The following is an 18,783-nucleotide window of genomic DNA, read 5'->3' as shown; positions in this document are numbered from 1 at the left end:
TCATCAAGATATTGATGAGTAAACTTTGGTCTTGACCTGATATTTTTAGGGTCACCAAAGGATTCCTCCTGACACTCCTACTCTGTAGATCTAATTTGTCCTTAGATCTATTCTAAGGATAGATTTATGCACTTTGACAACAATAGTGATGAGAGCTACCTGTAGGACATATGATGAAATTCTTAGAGATGTTAGAGAGGTGTTCTTAGAGATGTCTTTCAACATCTTTCTCTTTGTTCTCTGCTTCAACATGTTGGGATCGCCCGCTTGGACAAGTTGGTAATTGTCTGGAACCTTCTCCACTTGTAGTTGATCTTCCAGAGAGCAGAGAGTTTGCTGTCCAATTGTTTGGTGATCTTTTTAAACCCCTTCCCAGACTTGGAGACATCTATAAATCTTCTGAAGGCTTCAGAGAGCTCTTTTGATCTATGTACACACTTCAACAATGAAGACCAAATCAAACTAATAATCTGAGTTTAAATAACAGATATTTCTCTCAGATACACTCTAATAATCTTCTTTAAAAAAAGATACCTGATCTGTACACCTGATTCTAATTTTAGATATCTGAGGTAGAGATAAATGTACAGATGTATTCAGTATGTCCACATGTGAAATCTGCACTTATGTTTATTTAAATTACACAACGGACTGTAAAATGTACCATAAGTGATACATGATACTTGTAGATCATATCCCCTTCTATCTATCAATATTGTTGAAATGAAGATCAAACATCTGTATGTTGAAGAAGACAAAAATTTCAAGGGAGTAAAACTTCTACAACTCTGCCTTCTGTATTTTTCTTAAAGGCAAAAAGAACTCCGTTTTCAAAATGGAAACATAAAGAGAAGAAATAAAAAAGGCAAGGCAACTTTCTCTCCCGAGGATGGAAAAGTATGATTTTTGTGGCTTCTTTTTATCTGCCAAGGACTGGAATCCTGACTGAAATAAAGCCAAATGTCTTTTCAGAAAATGCAATCTTTAGAAGTCTCTAGTTCAAATTCCCAGTGCCAGCTGTTTCAGCATATTAAAGGGGAACATTAATGCATTTTGAACTTCTCATGGTCACTGACATCTTAAAAATTTGGTAAAATTCTAGTTATTACTTTTCTGAAAAGCAGTTGTGGCGTTAGGAACTATAACTGAGGCAAATATCTGCTGACTTGGTCTGTGGTGTACGTACGATAATTGTATCCTTTTAGAAACAGCAAGAGCTGCATGGTTAGCATATTTACCCAAGAAAAACTGAGCAAAAAAGGTCAATTGCTTTTTTAAAAATTCAGGCGCATTTCTTTCGGCTTCCATCCACATTTCCTTTCTTCTTTCTGAACTATTCTATAGTTCCAGTCTTACAACCTACTGAGTTATGGCCTTTCAGACAACCTTTGGCTCAAGCCTGATTTTCAAGAGCTTCTCTTTCTTTAAGGCAGCTGGTACCAGCATCAACACAATTCAGTAGAGAAAATTGACCTTTGGAAAACATCTTCAGTAAGCTACTGAGACGGAGGACTTTAGAAAATCAGCCCGGTCCCATTTTTGTACATTTTGATATGAATCCAAAGATCCTGTGAAAGTCTGTAAGGATTCTCAGTCATCCAGGTCATGGTTGTCCCAAAGATGCTTTTCCAGGAGGCAACTGGACTTTCTTGTTTTTTCTCTGAAGACGTTTCGCCTTCTCATGAGAGAAGGAAAAAACCAAGAAAGCAAAAGCACCTTTGGCCATGTAATCCCTTATCCCTTTCTGCTTTCAGTTATAATCTCTTTTGTCCAAGTTTTCTTTCTCAAAATATTCAGGATTCATCAACCAATTCTTTTTCTCTTCATCTTCACACTTCAGGCAATCTACTTTTGATTTTTTAAAAAGTCTAATCCAGTGGTGGAATTAAATTTTTTTTTACCACCAGTTCTGTGAGTGTGGCTCGGTGGGCGTGGCAGGGGAAGGATACTGCAAAATCCCCATTCCCACCCCACTTCTGGGGGAAGGATATTGCAAAATCTCCATTCCCACTCCACAGCCAGAGATGGTATTTGCTGGTTCTCCGAACTACTCAAACTTTCCGCTACCGGTTTTCCAGAACTTGTCAGAACCTGCTGAATAGCATCCCTGGTCTCATCTTCATTGTGACAGTTGTTTCAAGTTCCTTTTTGTTTTGTTTTGTTTTTTGCTGAAGCAGAAGTCTTCCCCTTTTATTTTTCGCATCACAAACTACTGTTTCATTTTTACTTCTTTCTCTTGGAAACAATCATGTAGTTTTGTCCCGGTTCTTTCTGCTTCTCTTCAGAGTTGTTCTATTCCTTTCTATGTTTGTTCCAGCTCAAATCATGTAGGAGTTTTTCAAGTCTCAGGTTTCCTTAATTGAATTTAGATTTTCCTTCCATCCTACGATGATTAGCTACCATCTTCATACTAATAATCTTTTTCTAAGCTAATAATCCTTCTTAAATTCTTCACTGACATTTCAAACTGTGTGAGATGAAAGTATCTGTTTCTCTGCTTTATTCTTTTACCTCTGTACAGTTGTACTTTTCCTGGAAATACTGTTTTCTTCTGTCTTGATCCTGTTCCTTTGCCAAATGTCACTTTTTCTCCAATCTCAACTTCCTGCTTTTAAAAGTCTCATTTCATTTTTGAACCTCAAACTTACTTTCTCTATCTTTTGGCATATATACCTATGTGATGAATGTGTCATACCACATACATTAACCAATTTAGTTTAATGACCATTCCCCCCCCCAGTCTTTATGAATTTGTTTTAAGTCATAAAGTAATTAAGTAGTACAAATACTATTGCTGTTTTCTCCTTAAGAATGGGGAATGCCATTCTTTATTAAGTCATCCAGCTTTATCAAAAGGTATGGGGATTCTTATAGTCACACCTTTCTTATATTTTGCAGCCTTTCATCGAATTGTTAATTTAATTTGGAATGTGAAGGCCCAGAAAAATAAAAAGGAGGGAGAGGGAAAAATAGAGCATGGGGGAGAATTGTTTTCTGAAAATGTTTCCCTCAATTTTTCCTGTAGAAAAATAGGAAACAAGGGAAAAACCGAACACCTTTGAAATATTTTTGGTTTTAGAATGGTTAGCATTACTTCCAATTTAAGATGTTATTAACTGAAAATAGCATGAAGGGACCAAAGGAAACTTCCACTCATTGTGAATTGTTGCTTGCTTTCATTTGGTGCCATTTCTATATAAGCTTTTTTTTTTCTTCACGTTTTCCTACTGTAGATACTAAAATATGTACTAGCACAGAAGGTATCAGCCTAAAACTCTCTTGCTGAAAATGTCTTCATTTGCAATTCCATTTGGACAACACACAGGCAGTTCTCATATATTGATTGCTTCATTAAATGCTTTTGCTTTGTGCACTGCAGGTAAAACAAACAGGCTGGATTATGTTCGTAAGTGCTTGGGATGAATGGGAAGCACTGTATAAAATCCTTCAACATATTCTGATGGTTTATGTAACCTGAATGGATCCAGTCTCCAGCCAAAACTTATTTATAGCTATAAATTAAAGCAGAGATGAAGTGCAGTTTTATTTCTTGCTGAAAGATTCCAGGATTTTGAGAATAGAAACTGGTACAGATGATTGCCTCCTACTTGTTTTGGCTTCTACTTTATTCAATCTATATCAAATAGCAGATTAAAACCATACTTTTCACTTAAAATATCTCTTAATTTTAATTTTTTCCCTGCTCTTTTAGTCCACTGTTCCTTCTCTGACCGTATCATGTCCCTTTATTCCCAATTTCACTTTTAACTGATTTGATTTAATCATTTATTTTAGAGACTTTACAATATCTGAGAAATGCTATGAATACTGGATAATTATATATATATTAAAAAAAACAAACTGTAGCATGGAGCCAATTTGAACAGTAGCAAGTTTTCATTAATAACATTAAGGTAATTTCACTGCTGGTTCAAAGCAACAGTGCGTATTATACCAATATTGTATGATAGCTAATATATTATAATAATGTCATAACTGATGAAAGAATTTCTTAGTATAAAAGTGAAAATAACTGTAATATAAAAAATAGAACTTTTTAAATGGAAAAGCTAGATTTTATTTTGTAAAGAACCTATTTCAAATTACCTAAATTATAACAGAGATATAATCAAAAATATAGCCAAATGAGGTTTTATTTCATTGTCTGAATGTTAGATTTGCTCATTCAAAACAATGTGCATAAAATAACTTTCGGAAAATTATAGATATTCACTAGAACAATAGAAGTCTTCAGACTGTATTATACAAAAAGACAGATTTAGAATAGAAATTATGAGTACTGGTTCAATATGAAAAGCGCAAAACTCTTTTTATTTCACAGTAATAATAGCAATTTTTCAGATATCAAATGGTTATTTTAGACTTGAAAAGTATAAGAATGAAAAGGGGCAGGATTCAGGTTCCCTCTCCTTTATACTTTAGGTATCATTTTCCTTCTAAAATAGCATAAAGTAAGACTATTTTGATTTTTCAACTTCCAGAATGGAGATGAAAATATCTAAATCCAATCTGAAAAGCACTACTTACCATATTTTTCTGAGGCACCTTTTTCCCCTCTAAAAGGGGGTGAAAATTTAGGTGCGTCTTATATACCGAATATAGCCCCGCCCACCCACTGGCCCCCACCCTTTGGCCTCTGACTCCCAGCAGTTACCTCCTTGCAAGCAAACAGCAAGAAAAAACAGCTCCTTTCAGCTTCAGCACAGCCTAATTAGCACAAGTTGATTGGATCGGCCTCCCGACTCTCAGCTGATTTGTTCTTAGCTGTTTTGCGCAGGGCTCTGCTGCTTGCTGCAAAGAGGTAAATTGCTGGAGCAGATTTTTTTTTTCCCCTTGTACTAATCAAGCTATACTGAAAATGAAAATGAAAGTAAAGCAGGCTGTTTGCTGCAACGAGGCAAAATTGCTGGGAGGCAGAGGCAGATTTCTTTTTCTTCTTTTCCTCACCAAAAAAGGTAGGTGCGTCCTATACTCCGGTGCGTCTTATACTCCAAAAAATATGGTATTTCAGCTGTTGCAAATAATCAGGGCAGTAAATAGGAAGAGGGAAAGAGGGTTGGAATTTTGTTTTGTTCTTTTGCAGTTGACATGTTCCAATTCTCAGGGCTCAGAACCAAAACTAAACAAAAGCTTTCATTCTTGGGACACTAATCTTTTTCTAAAACATTATCAAGCTTAATAATAAACTGTAAATAACCGAAAATAAACACAATGTTTTAACAGAAGCAGCCAAGAATCAAATCAGGGAAAGGACATCCTATTCAAAGTAGATTAAACATCTAATTTGTTTTGCTTTGATTTGTTTGGGGCATGGAAACATTAAATATATAACAAAAATAGTAAAGTATCTTTTTATTTGAGGTGAATACAATATCTAATTTTAGTTTATTATTTATTTGTCCTGAATAACTTTGCAGTTGAGTAAGCAGAAACTAGAATGTGAACAATCTAGGCTAACATAAATTTTCATGTACTGCCTTGCTAAACCCATGAGAACAATATTATGGATTAAATTTATGGCCTCGGTTGTCAAGGGAAAAGTCACCTTAGCTCTGTACCACCTTATTGCAAGGAATTATTGCTACATAAAACTATACTACAAAATGGGGCAACAGCCCATTAAAATCCACTTATCACCTCTGCAATTCTTCATCCCATTACTGACAAAATGGAACAGGCTTTAGTAGCACGCAAGCTGCAAACAGGGTACCTTTACTGTTCAGAGATTTGTCTGTTTCCCAATTCCTAAAAAATGCCTCTGTGCCGGCCACGAACAACTAGATCCAGATCCAGATCTAGATCTAGGCCCACACATGTACGGTCTAAATTAGCTACTTTATTGTCTATGGAGATTCTCAATCATCCAAGGTCATGGTTGTCCCACAGGTATTTTTTCAAAAGGCAATTGGGCTTTCTTTGTTTTTTCCTTGAAGATGTTTCACTTCTCATCCAAGAAGCTTCTTGAAGATGTTTCACTTCTCATCCAAGAAGCTTCTTCCATTCCTAACTGAAGAACTGAAGAAGCTTCTTGGGCGAGAAGTGAAGTTTTCAAGGAAAAAATAAAGTCCAAGTTGCCTTCTGAAAAAGCACCTTTGGGACAATTACTTTATTGTTCTCTGTTTATAATCCACGAATCTCCCCTAGACTGGCAGCTTTTGCCTGGGAAAGACCAGATAAGGCTCAAAGGTATGGGGGAGGGGGGGGTTCATCAGATCTTGCCCTACTTCAAACTGGGACAGTTGTTCTCCATCAGTCTGTACCAGTATGGGTCTCCTAAAAACAACTGAACCTCTATAGCAGGGGTCCCCAAACTTGGCAGCTTTAAGACTTGTGGACTTCAACTCCCAGAATTCTGGGAGTTGAAGTCCACAAGTCTTAAAGCTGTCAAGTTTGAAGACTTCTGCTCTATAGAAAGCCTTAAGAGATGACACATTATTTGCATCTTCCAGGAACCTTAAGGTGCACCTCAAGGGAAACAGCTTAAGTAAACTTTGATGTTACTTTTTAAGGTCTTCAAGAAGCTAATAAATACGAGGGTTGGTTTGTCCTCCTACTTCAGAACACATCTCCTCACAATATGTAATCAAGGCCAGAAACCGTAAATGGCTGATTCTATGGGGCTGTCAACTTACATTACCTTTTCACAGGCTCTGTCTGTACAAGAGCTGCGTCTATCATGGCTTTCATCCATAACTCCATTTCCTTCCCTGTATCTGTGCAGAAATAATAGGTCCTCATGTTTGGATGAGCTGCCTGATTGGAAATGACATGGTCATTTTGTGGGGGAGAAAGGTACAACGTTCTGTAAGACAGAAAAGAGAAGGTTGGAGGAAAATCAAAAGCCATTACTGGTTTCCATAATCAGTAATTTATCGGTTTCAAGATTTATGCAAGCTGCTGCTAGAAACTCATCCCACTGTAACTAATACAATACTATTCATCATCATGCTCATCTTCTGAGGCAATTATACTCGAGGAAAAGCACATTAGTATTAAATTTGGAAGGCTTGTTGTTGTTCAGAGCCCCTGCTGAGTTTCTAAATGATTCCTATCAATTATAGAATAAATATTTTCTGCCGGCATCTGGTATGCACAGATTACAGAAATAGATTAGCTGGGATAACCAGAATCAGGGTGGAGGGAAACATATCGTGTTTTCCCCAAAATAAGACCGGGCCTTATATTAATTTTTGCTACAAAAGAGGCATTATGGCTTATTTTCCGGTTAGGTCTTATTTTTGGGGGAAATAGTATACTAAACACCTCCGTCTGCTAATGAACTAAACTGGGGCTTATTTTGGGGGTAAGGCTTATATTACGAGCATCCTGAAAAATCATGCTAGGGCTTAGTTTCTGGTTGGGTCTTATTTTTGGGGAAACAGGCTAGGAAGTTGCAAATACATACTCACCCATTAAAATATGAAGCGTGATTTAGTTTACTCATCGCCAAGAACAGCCCAAAGTAGTTCAAATCCAAGAAACAAAATGTGAAAGGTCAGGACATTTGATAGAAAAAGTGTCAATTATGCATACAATGGAGAAAATGCACCTTGTAAAACATATTCTACTGAGAGCAGGTAGATATGAGGAAAAAGACCAGCCTAACACTATATTTTGAGACTACTTTAATTTGAATGTCTGAATTACAGGTAATCCTCGACTTACGACCACAATTGAGCCCAACATTTCTATTATTAAGTGAGACATTTGCTGTGAATTTTGCCCCATTTTTACCACCTTTCTTGCCTCGGGTGTTAAGTGAATCACTGCAGTTGACAATCTGGCTTCCCCATTGAGAGCTTCCCCATTTGCGAGTCAGAAGGCCACAAAAAGGGGATCACAAGAATTTTGATCACATGACCACGGGGATACTGAAACGGTCGTGTGAAAATAAAATGAGTCATCAGTCACTTTTTTTCAGTGCTGTTGTCACTTTGAATGGTCACTAAACGAAAGGTCGTAAATTGAGGACTACCTGTATATTTTTAATGATGCAAGGTGACTGCTTTAGTTTGGCAAGGCTGCTGTCTGCAGGTGTGGAGCAATAAAGGAAACTGTTCAGAAGAATCTCAGCATGTCTTTCCTGGTTCTTTGGAGTCTGACAGGAAATTTATCCAAGAGTTAACAGCTTCAGGAGTTATGGGTGTGGGAAAAGAGTAAGTTCATTAAAAAGAACATGCAAATTGGATGAGGAAACTATATGGAGCAGGAAGAGGAAGTTAACGAGGTTGCAAAGACAATGCTAATTAGAATCCCTGACAAGTATTAAAGACACAAAAAGACAAGGCTCGCATGTTCTGCTGGGTTGAAACGTTGGCTTGATTTTGGTCTTAATGTGTTAATGATCCTATTAATTGTGCTTTATTTAATAAGCAAATTGTTTGCATAAAATGCATTTATTTCCTGAGAAATCTATAAAAGTCTTGTGCTGAGGTTGCAGGGGTGCTGCAATCAAATCAAATGATCATATTCCTTAGTTGGGTAGCATGGAAAGGAAACACCACACACACTCTGATTGAATGAAGGAAACGTCTGTGTGTGCATTCCGTTTCAGAAACTGTTCCGAGGCCCTTTCTGCAATTCACGTGTTCACAACTATATTCCACTGAAATATAAAACACCGCAAACGCGAAGTTGAAGAATATTCTCACCTTAAATGCATATTTGCGGTTGATATGATCCTCAGAAGAAAGCATGGCTATCTGAAAGCTCGGAAGAAGTATGCTTCCTAATATTCCTTCTTCTTTTTCGTCTAGAAAATAGAGCAAAACGATAAGTAAAAGGAGAAAATTGTCATACAGTTGTAAGAAAAAAACAAATGCATATAAATCTTCCCTGGCTTTTGGAACCTGAATATTTTATATTTCGTAATTTTGCTTGTTCTTTTCCCTTTGTAACCACCATCTGTTTTCACCACAGATTCTTAGAGATGGCAAGTATAATGATACTTTTAGAATAGAATCTGATAAACAGCTAATTCTGTCCGATTCTCTGCTTATCTTCTGGAGACATGTATTTGTATAGGTATGAGTACACAAAACAATAATTGTGGCTAAAGAAGTTACTTTTTTGCTCTATAGATCAGGGGTCTCCAACCGTGGCCACTTTAAGACTTGTGGACTTCAACTCTAGAGTTCCTCAGCCAGCTGGCTGAGGAACTCTGGGAGTTGAAGTCCACAAGTCTTAAAGTGGCCAAGGTTGGAGACCCCTCCTATAGATGATGCACTTTCTTGTGTGCTTCATCTTAGATTGGCGCACCTAGAGGAGAAAAACACTCATGTCCGAATGCCGTTTGTTGATTTTAGATCGGCATTCCACACAACTATTCCTCAGCGTTTGGTGAACAAACTGGGCCTATTAAGTTTGAATAGTTCTTTATGTAACTGGGTACTTGATTTCCTTGTTGATTGGCCCCAGTTTGTGCGAGTTGGAAGGAAAGTCTCCAATTCTTGAGTACGGGTTCCCCAGAGTACGGCTGTGTCTTGAGTCCATTATTGTTCATAGCACCCATGACTGTTATGCCAAATCTGCTACGAATCATATTGTGAAGTAAGTGGATGACACAGCAGTGGTGGGTCTTATCCGGGATGACAGTGAAGATTCTTATAGGGAGGAGGTGAAGGCTCTGGTGGACTCATGCAATAAAAAATAACCTGGTTTCGAATGATAACAAAACAAAAGAGATCATTGTTGATTTTAGAACGAGTCGGCATAATCATACTCCACTTTGCATCAAGGCTGCAGCTGTGGAAGTGGTCAATAGTATTAAGTATCTGGGGGTAGAGATAACAATCTGACTTGGTTTCTTCATACATTATCTTTACTGAAGCGTGCAAACCAGCGTTTGCATTTCCTGCATCGGACGAGGAGAGGACATCTTTCTCCTTCTGTCCTGGCCACTTTTTACAGAGGTACAACTGCAAGCGTTTTGGCAAACTGCATCACTGTTTGGTTTGGTGGCAGCAGTGCCTCAGAAAGAAAGTCCCTACAGAGAGCGGTGAGGACAGCTGAGAAGATTATAGAAAGCTTGCATCCTGTTATTCAGGATATTGCTTATAAGTGCTATGTGCTTAGAGCTCAAAGCTTTGTTAGGGACTTCATGGTCTGTTTCTGTTGCTCCCTTCTGGGAGGAGGTTTCAAAGTATTTCTAGCAGGACTACTAGATTCTGTAACAGCTTTGTTCCTTATGCCATCTGTCTTGTAAATTTGCAGGATTCCCTCCCCCCTCTGCCATGTATATGTATACATTTGAAGTAGACTGTGATGTTTCTTTGTATTATATATGTGTCTGTATGTGGGGATATACATACGGGTTATCCTTTGAAAGCTGAATGCAATAACATTTCATTTTAATGTATGCTGATTAGTGTACATTTAAAGTGACAATAAAACCTATTCTATTCTATTCTATTCTATTCTATTCTATTCTATTCTATTCTATTCTATTCTATTCTTTACTAGAGGAAGAATGTGTCAGGCACAAAGATAAGTCCATGCATGAAGGTCCAATTAAACTGATTTATTGCTCTTCATGCCAATATACAAGAATATTCTCAACTAAGAGCGGATCTCCTTGGAGTTAGATAAGGGTCCATGAAATTCAAGAGAGGTTGGACTTAGTTCACGTGTGGCTATGCAGGGATTCCAGGCTGATCCCTCTTTTAACTCCTTCCTCTACAGAATGTAAATAGGAAAAAAAACCTGAAAGGACTCATGGAGTTATTCATCTCCTTTAAACTATTCCGCTTCTTCCAGCAGTGAAATAAAATAAAGAATAATCTTGAAGCCCAACTGCAAACCCTAAGTCTCCAGTCACCTCTGTTACCTCCCTCCCTCTCTCCATCCTAACTGAGAACATCTCATAGCCATTGATTGATTCCTTTGACAAGTCATCATAAATATTTTTCCCCAATCATCAATGTATTATTTGACGAAGTGCATAGGGAAGATTAAATGTAAGACCCGAATTAAAAGCCTGTTATTTTAAAGACAGTGTTAAGGTAAGGGGGCTTATGATGCCTCTTGAGCAGAGGGCTCTGTCATTCAGCTATGCAATGTTTTGTATTCGGTTTGGAAAGGAGCATCCTTGGAATTTGTGGGAGCAAAGCATTTGTCTGCAACTCATTAAAACAAAAAAAAAATAAGAGACTTCCATTACAGCAGCCCAATCCTGGATCCAGATGCAGCATCTTTAATACATTCATTATTTTGATTCATTATTTTAATTAATTATTGATTAATTAATACCACAGCAGCATGGGCACTGTGTGTTCCAACACATTTTTTCCTCAATCAAATCCAAAGCGTAGCACAGCTTTACTCTCGGGTATATTAAGGCCAACCTGGTGCTGGCAGTTCATATTTCTGCTAAAGACTAGATTGAATTCTGCAACTGCTTTTCAACCAGTGTCTGTCTGGCCCCAAAGAAAACATGTGCCCACACATTGTTGAGGAAGTTTATCCTACCATTGTATTTAGTGGCAGTTCTGAAGTAAAACGATGCTTTTCTTTCAAAAGAAGCAGGCAGCCTTCAAAGAAGGCTATTAATGATATAACATAAATCTTCCGGAATTTTAAAAAAAGTCACTTTTAATTAAATACTCCTTTGGATCAGGGGTGGGTTCTAATTTTTTTTACTACCGGTTCTGTGGGCGTAGCTTATTTTGTGGGCATGGCTTGATGGTCATGTGACAATTCTTTAGGATTTAGCAGAGGTACTGGTCTACCAGGCTTTTAACTGCTTGCAGAGCTGTACCGGTCTACCCATTTATTTTTGCAGGCACCAGTCTACTCATTTGTTTTTGGAGGCACCGGTCTACCACCAAACTGCCTTTTACCACTGATCAGCTGTAGGGCGGCTCTTTGAAGCCCCACGGCAAGAGTTTAAACAGTTTTTTTCCTTATAGCCCATCAGCTGGGACTCAGGAGGCAGCAATAGATTGGGGGTGAGGCTAAATAAAAGGTAAGAATAACGCGGGGGGTGGGGGGGGCAGAACCGGTTTGGTGATGTCATATCGTCACCGCTACCGGCTCGGCGGAACCGGGAGGAACTGGGAGAAACCCACCACTGCTTTGGATGCTAAGAATATATATAGATATTTCAGTGTATTAGTACATAAAGGAACATGATACAGTCCAACCATTGCATAAAGTAGAAAGGCAATATTATGCTGAAAAATTATCTCTCTCCAAAAACTGTGTTGCTTAACTTTCCTCCAATTTGTTTCCTTTTTTTTCACAGCAGTTCTATTACATTTGAACACAGGCAATAAATGAAAGTAGCATTACGTGAATCCGTGCAATTACTATACACGCAGTGCTGTACGTAGATGCATATCTCCACCATATAACCCTCTGAAATTATGTTTGCATCATTAAATGGTTCGCTTGATTCTTGTGAATCAAGAGGATCAATGCGATACAATGATAAATACTGGGGTGTAATTTAGGAGCTCAAAATGGAGGACATAGTGGCCCCCTCTCCTATTCTTCCTTACAACATCCACATTATGAGGCAAGTTGGTATGAGAGAGAGAGAGAGAGAGAGAGAGAGAGAGAGAGAGAGAGAGAGAGAGAGAGAGAGAGTAAAGTCATCCAATGAGCTTCCATGGCTGAGGATCAGAGGTGGGTTGCCCCCGGTTTGGTCCGGTTCTATAGAACCGGTAGTAAAACTGGTGGGAGGCTCCGCCCACCTGCCACGACATCATCATGGGTGATCTGAGCATGTGCAGAAGCTTCTGCACATGTGCAGAAGCGCGCTCGCACGCATGCACTCTCCCGTTGTGAACCGGTAGTAAAGGTAAGTAGAACCCACCCCTGTTGAAGATGGCCAATATCTTAACCACCACACCGAAGAATAAACACAATCATCTGTGGACAGAACATGTCAACTCCCACTTTATGTACCAAATGGATTTACATCAGTGAATACTCTGGCCCCATGCCAGACTGTGAGTGGGATTTCCATTTGTGGCTTCTATATAGAACTCCCGCACAATCTTTATGGTGCCCACAAGACAAGCAACATAGCTCAAGCTTGTGGCAATCTACACAACTTAAAAACGGTGTTTAATTCTTATATCAACCAGGATAAACCAAATGGCTCATCATGGTTTGCATTTAATTAAGGGTCTCCTAACTGGAAGCAGCACATCTGCCTCCGTGAGTATAAAGCATTGAAAGTCCTAGTTCAAATTTCAATTCAGGGTACTTGCTGATCTTCAGTCTCTAATGTGCAATATGGGAACAATACTTATCCCATTTCCAACATTATCATACATTCCATGCTATGAATACTTTCTCTCTCTGCTAAAAAAATAAACACCGCTTTGAAATCCTCCATTTTTATGAAGGCCTGGAAATCCCTCATCTTCTGACTCTCATCACTTGGTTTTAAAATTGTCCAATGCAGTGGCCACTATCAGAGATTCCTTGATTTATTGGCTTCAGCTTGGCTTGCAACCAAGAATGAGCAAACTTTGGCTAGACCAACCAGTCTGAGGATCATTAAGGTAGCAAAAGTGATAGTGAAAGTAAGAATGATGGTAAGTCACTGTACTTCAGCTGAGGAAATGGGAACACCTGTTTAACCATATGCTACCATGAAACAGGTCTACTCATTCTCAGATAAATGTCTAGTTTATTTCTAATTATTTGTACATTAAATTGGTTATTAAGGATAACCATATTTACTGGTATACAGAAATTATTTGCATTATAGGTAAAGGTAAAGATTCCCTTTGCACATATGTGCTAGTTGTTCCCGACTCTAGGGGGCGGTGCTCATCTCCGTTTCAAAGCCAAAGAGCCAGCGCTGTCCGAGGGCATCTCCATGGTCATGTGGCCGGCATGACTCAACGCCAAAGGCGCACGGAACGCTGTTACCTTCCCACCAAAGGTGATCCCTATTTTTCTACTGGCATTTTTTTTTATATGTGCTTTTGAACTGCTAGGTTGGCAGAAGCTGGGACAAGTAACGGGAGCTCACTCCGTTGCGCGGCACTAGGGATTCGAACTGCTGAACTGCCGACCTTTCTGATCGACAAGTTCAGCGTCTTACCCACTGAGTCACCACGTCCCCTTATGTAATAATGTACAATTCTTTGTACATTAAATTGGTTATTAAGGACAACCATATTTACAGGTAAATTGAAATTATTTGCATTATCACCATCTTATTAAAAAGAGCCTCTCTATAAGATTTTTTTTGCCTCCTACATGCATTTTTATTTATAGACAGAATATGAATAGGATTAAGAAACAAACAATGATGATTCTCTTATCTCAGGCCTTCGGTACAAATATTTATTCAATTAGGATGCGCAATTGTTTGCAGCAAATGCTCTTTTATCCTTCAGCAAATGCAAGAAAGACGGGAGCAAAAAAAAAAAAACATTGCCACAATGATAAAAAAAAAAAGACCAAATGTGAATATCCAAGTGTGTCTTCAATTTGCTGATGTGCTCTATATTAATGGTGGTCTTTGTTCCACAAAACAAAGTGGGATTCTGTATTTCGTCAATATCTGATATGTAATTTAATTACTCTAATAATGAAAGCATGAAGTGTAAACCAGAAAAATCTGAGTTTCATAATTTAGCTCAATCTCAATCACAATGGGATTAAATATTAACTTTCCAGAATACATTTCTGATTTGTAAAATGAGGTAAGAATACTGACCTAGCTTGCCTAATTATTGCAAAAATAAGAAGTGGTTTATATTGGTGGGCCTCCATTTATGACTGGTCCTCTTCTAGAAATCATTCTTCAGTTACAACAGACTCTGAAAATGGGATTTATGACCCAGATTTGAAGTTCTGATGTCTCCTTCCTCAGGCACATGAAGGCATCTTTGGCAACTGACCTGCATTTATGTCCATTTGCAGCGTCTAACAATCACATGACTGCAATTTGGGATGTTTTTGCCAGAAACTGGTGTTTACCTCTGCTTTCTGGCAAAAATTGTTCTTTTAATGGTCATGCCGTTTCTATTATGACCACTGAGAAAACAGTCATAAAACTGGGTCTGATCACATGGTGTCCTGCTTTATTATTGTCACTACTTGAAATTATGGGCTCATTTACAATTCTAAGTCAAGGACTACTTATATAGATATGCTCTTAAACATTTAGCATGGCTTTATTTTAGTTTGCAAAAAAATATTCTAATCTAGTTTTGCCATGCGAGTACCTAAGAGTTTAGCTGAATACAGAGACTAGCAGATTAGTAAAACTTTGCAAAGACAGTGGACTGAGATTTACTGCCAAGTTCTGGTCTCTGAAAGACCTTGACAGAAATGGATGAACTGACTTTCCTTCTAGTAGGGGGAAAAAAATACAACCCACTGACAGCCATCTCCCTAATTACAGTACAATTTTAGCTCAACCAAAGTCTCCATGTATTGAATTACAATACTGCAGCGCCCCTAATTGTTACTCTGAATGGGTTGGCTTTTCCAACAGTCTATAATCTTTCTGAACATAAGAGCTCTGCATTTCTAAACTGATTATAACATGAGCAATGTGGTCCTTCTGTAATCGTTTCAAGTGAAAGGAATTAGCTCAGTTTAAAATTATTGCCATATTTCTGCTGGAAAAATCTTGGTTTGCATTCTATTTCAGTCTCCAGAGCTCAATATTAATTCTTTCACTTTTAACATTTGGTCAATGGACATTTTTACTTTTATCACAGACCCAATCTCCTGGATGATTTTTAACTCCAGACTTCAAGGCGCTTATGTTCCAATTGTCTTGTCTTCACCGTTATCTGAACCTGCCAGTTTTTAATTTTACTATACAGATACTTTCATAGCTCTGATCAAACTATCTTATGTGCTTCAGTGTCACATATGAAAAATATCATTTTTTTTTTTAAAAAAGAAAAATGTGATAAAAAGATTTGAGCATCGGAATGAAAACCATCCTGAATCTATTTGTCTTGTGATGCCATCCCTTTTAACTTGGAGCTAAGTAAGGTCAGGACTAATCTTGCTTAGCACTTGGACAGGAGCCCATCAAGTTAAAATATCAACACCAATGTGATGTCAAAACAATCCCTCAGGCCCAGCAGGGTTCGAACCATGCAAATTTGAAGGGCAGAGGTGGCTACAAAGAAGTCCCATAAAATGACAACATTTTAAGTAGAAGAAGTAGCTCAGACGTTCTAACAGAATGCTGTACACTTTCTGCAAGTTGAAATTCCCAGCACCCTTTGGAGAAAGCCATAATGATTACTTTCCTGAAGACAAAAAAGGGTAAATTTGCAGCATCAATCAACAAGGACTTCTCTGTTGCATATAAAAATCTCTGAATTGCACTGAAGTGCTTCAGTGAAGGAGTAGGCTCCTTTGGGCTCAGTTAAGCCTGGTATTATCCAAATGCAATTACTGCTACCTATCTAAGAATACCAAGATTGAGTCTGAAGCAACACAGAATGATTTAATGCTTCAAAAATCCAAAGTCAAAACTCCGGAGTAATTCAGTCATAACCCCTTATAAACTTCTTTATTGGCTTCCGGTAAATCTCTCTCGCAGTTGAAACAGATTGGAGAAAGATTTGCATTCCTCTACATCATGTATTCTACTTTCCTCATAATAAATTTGCTATTTTGTACCAAAAAAACCCTCCACCCCTCATCTATCAGCAAAAAATGGAAAGATGGGGAAACTTAAGCATCAGAAGGGCCCATAGGATGCTAAGAAGCATATGCTACAATTTTGGTTTTCCTAGTGGGTTTTACCAAGAGTCTGGGAAATTCTGGGAGTTGAAGGTCACAACTCTTAAAGTTGCCAAGTTTGGATAGCCCTTCTTTATACAGTTTAAACCACGAAAAACAAGCCTACTTGAGAAATGAGATCCATGAGATATATAGTACTGATGTGGCTGTCATAAAACAATTGAAAGGAATAGTGAGAGTACTCCACTTTTCAAAGGTTATATGGTGGCTTCCATCAAGCATTCTAGACCAGGGATGTGAAATTCGATTTCATTGATGGCCGCACTAGGGTTGTTTGACCTAAGCGGGGGGGGGGGGGAACCAATGGGCGTGGCCAGGGTGGGCGTGGCTAGCCCGACATCACTCATGTTGGTGGCGCCTGTGGTGGCCAAGTGCTCTGCCAGGAAAAACAGAGCAGGGCCCTTCAGAGCACCATTTTCGTTGGCACAGGGTTGCAGGAGGCCATCGCAGCTGAAAACAGAGCTTGGATGGGCCATACGCGGCCCTCTTGAGCTCCGTTTGTGCTGGCAGAGCACCTGGCCGGTCCTTCGCTATTTCCAGGTGGGCCCCATGGGCCAGATCTAAACACCCTGTGGGGCAGATCCGGCCCGTGAGTCTTGAGTTTGATACCCCTGTTCTAGACTCTAGATGAGTGCCGCTCCACCTCAGCAACTTTGTGGACTTTGTGAACTTCTAAATTCCCATGCTGGCTGGGGAATTCTAAATTCCCATGCTAGCTGGGGAATTCTGGGAGCTGAAGCCCATACATCTTAAAATTGCTGAGGTTGAGAAACAGTGCTCTAAACTATTCCGAAAAAACGATAGCACAAGTGTCAAAATTTGTACTCATGAAGAACCTGTGGCAGTATATCAGATCAATCAGAGGAAGCAACAGTGGAATAGCTAAAATTAGGAGTACAGAACAGAGGTATTCGATCTATTTTATGTGAAGCTTCTCCAGCCTTTAATGCTGCTTCTGACATTCCATTTAAACAGCAACAATAACACAGCTTGTGATATAGGTCAGGGGACATGCAAAACACAAAGACGGGAGTTTGTTCTGACCCAGATAGTACAAGGTTAGAACTAACTGACCATTAATTTCCCATGGAACAAATTAAGGGTACTGCTCAAATCAGCACTTTTATTTTTATATCAACAGAAGGGCAGAATGACCATTACTCGTTCCAAAGTCATCATCTTCTTTTTTTAAGAAACAGATAACATATTTTTGGAAGCATAGCTTAACACCATTGCTTAGAGTCATTTAAAAGACTTACCTCGATAGTAGAAGAGACAGAGATCCGAAAGAACAAACCATCGCTTCTTCCAGAGCTTCATGCCAGTACTATCCTGTGTAGGTAATGAAATACAGACTCATAGAGACTGGAAATACAAGAGTTTGGGCACATTACCAAAATCAGAACCTTTCTGTAATCCTGGAGTATCATAGGTTATTACGTATTTGTCTGATTAAACCATTAAACATTGATCGTCGCAAATATAATTCCCACATTGCCTGACATCTGTGTCCTGAATCAGAAGATGTATGTGTAACAGTTGCCAAGGCAACCAATAATAGAGCCCTATTAACTTTAGACCCTGGAAATTTTCCCAGTTCACCTTTCTGACTTGTGTGCAACAGTGCTCAACGATGCCTTTTTCACTGAGTCATAAAACTCTTCTTCTCAACACAAAATGTTTTCAAATGTGGTTGGGAAATTGTCAAGTTCTGAGAAATGACAAAATAAACATGTGACATCCTCCATTTGTACCCTTTCTTCATATCCCAGTAATCCCAGTTTTTTCCCCGAATGCCATCACTCTGCTTAACAACTAATTCCCACAACACTGTCAAATAATTATACTAAGACTGTATTATTATTATTATTCTCTTCCTTACTAGTATCTATCTCTTCCCACTTATTATTATAACCATGTTGCTTGTATCTTTCAATTTATATTGTTTTTATTTGTTTCCTAGAACGATTTGACAGCTTATTAGTAACCTTGACTATCACTAAGTGTTGTATCTTTTTATTCTTG

The 18,783-nt window shown here is 38.5% G+C and overlaps 1 protein-coding gene across 2 annotated transcripts in view; it reads right to left on the bottom strand.

Moving 5' to 3' along the window:
• PLEKHA5 (pleckstrin homology domain containing A5) overlaps positions 1-18,783 on the bottom strand; it is a 235,638-nt gene that overhangs the window by 67,751 nt on the left and 149,104 nt on the right. For both annotated transcript variants that reach the window (XM_070947658.1, XM_070947657.1), the window contains exons 7-9: positions 18,018-18,090; positions 8,673-8,773; positions 6,659-6,774 (exon numbers count right to left, since the gene is read on the bottom strand). In XM_070947658.1, coding sequence (XP_070803759.1) covers positions 6,659-6,774; positions 8,673-8,773; positions 18,018-18,090 — 290 coding nt within the window. The remainder of the gene's footprint in view (positions 1-6,658; positions 6,775-8,672; positions 8,774-18,017; positions 18,091-18,783) is intronic.

This window comes from Pituophis catenifer, unplaced genomic scaffold (genome assembly GCF_029215685.1).
Source record: "Pituophis catenifer annectens isolate HBS135680 unplaced genomic scaffold, rPitCat1.0.hap2 SCAF_7, whole genome shotgun sequence".
Lineage (NCBI taxonomy): Eukaryota > Metazoa > Chordata > Lepidosauria > Squamata > Colubridae > Pituophis > Pituophis catenifer.
Note: the sequence above shows the minus strand (reverse complement) of the source record. Positions and strands in the feature narration are given on the sequence as shown.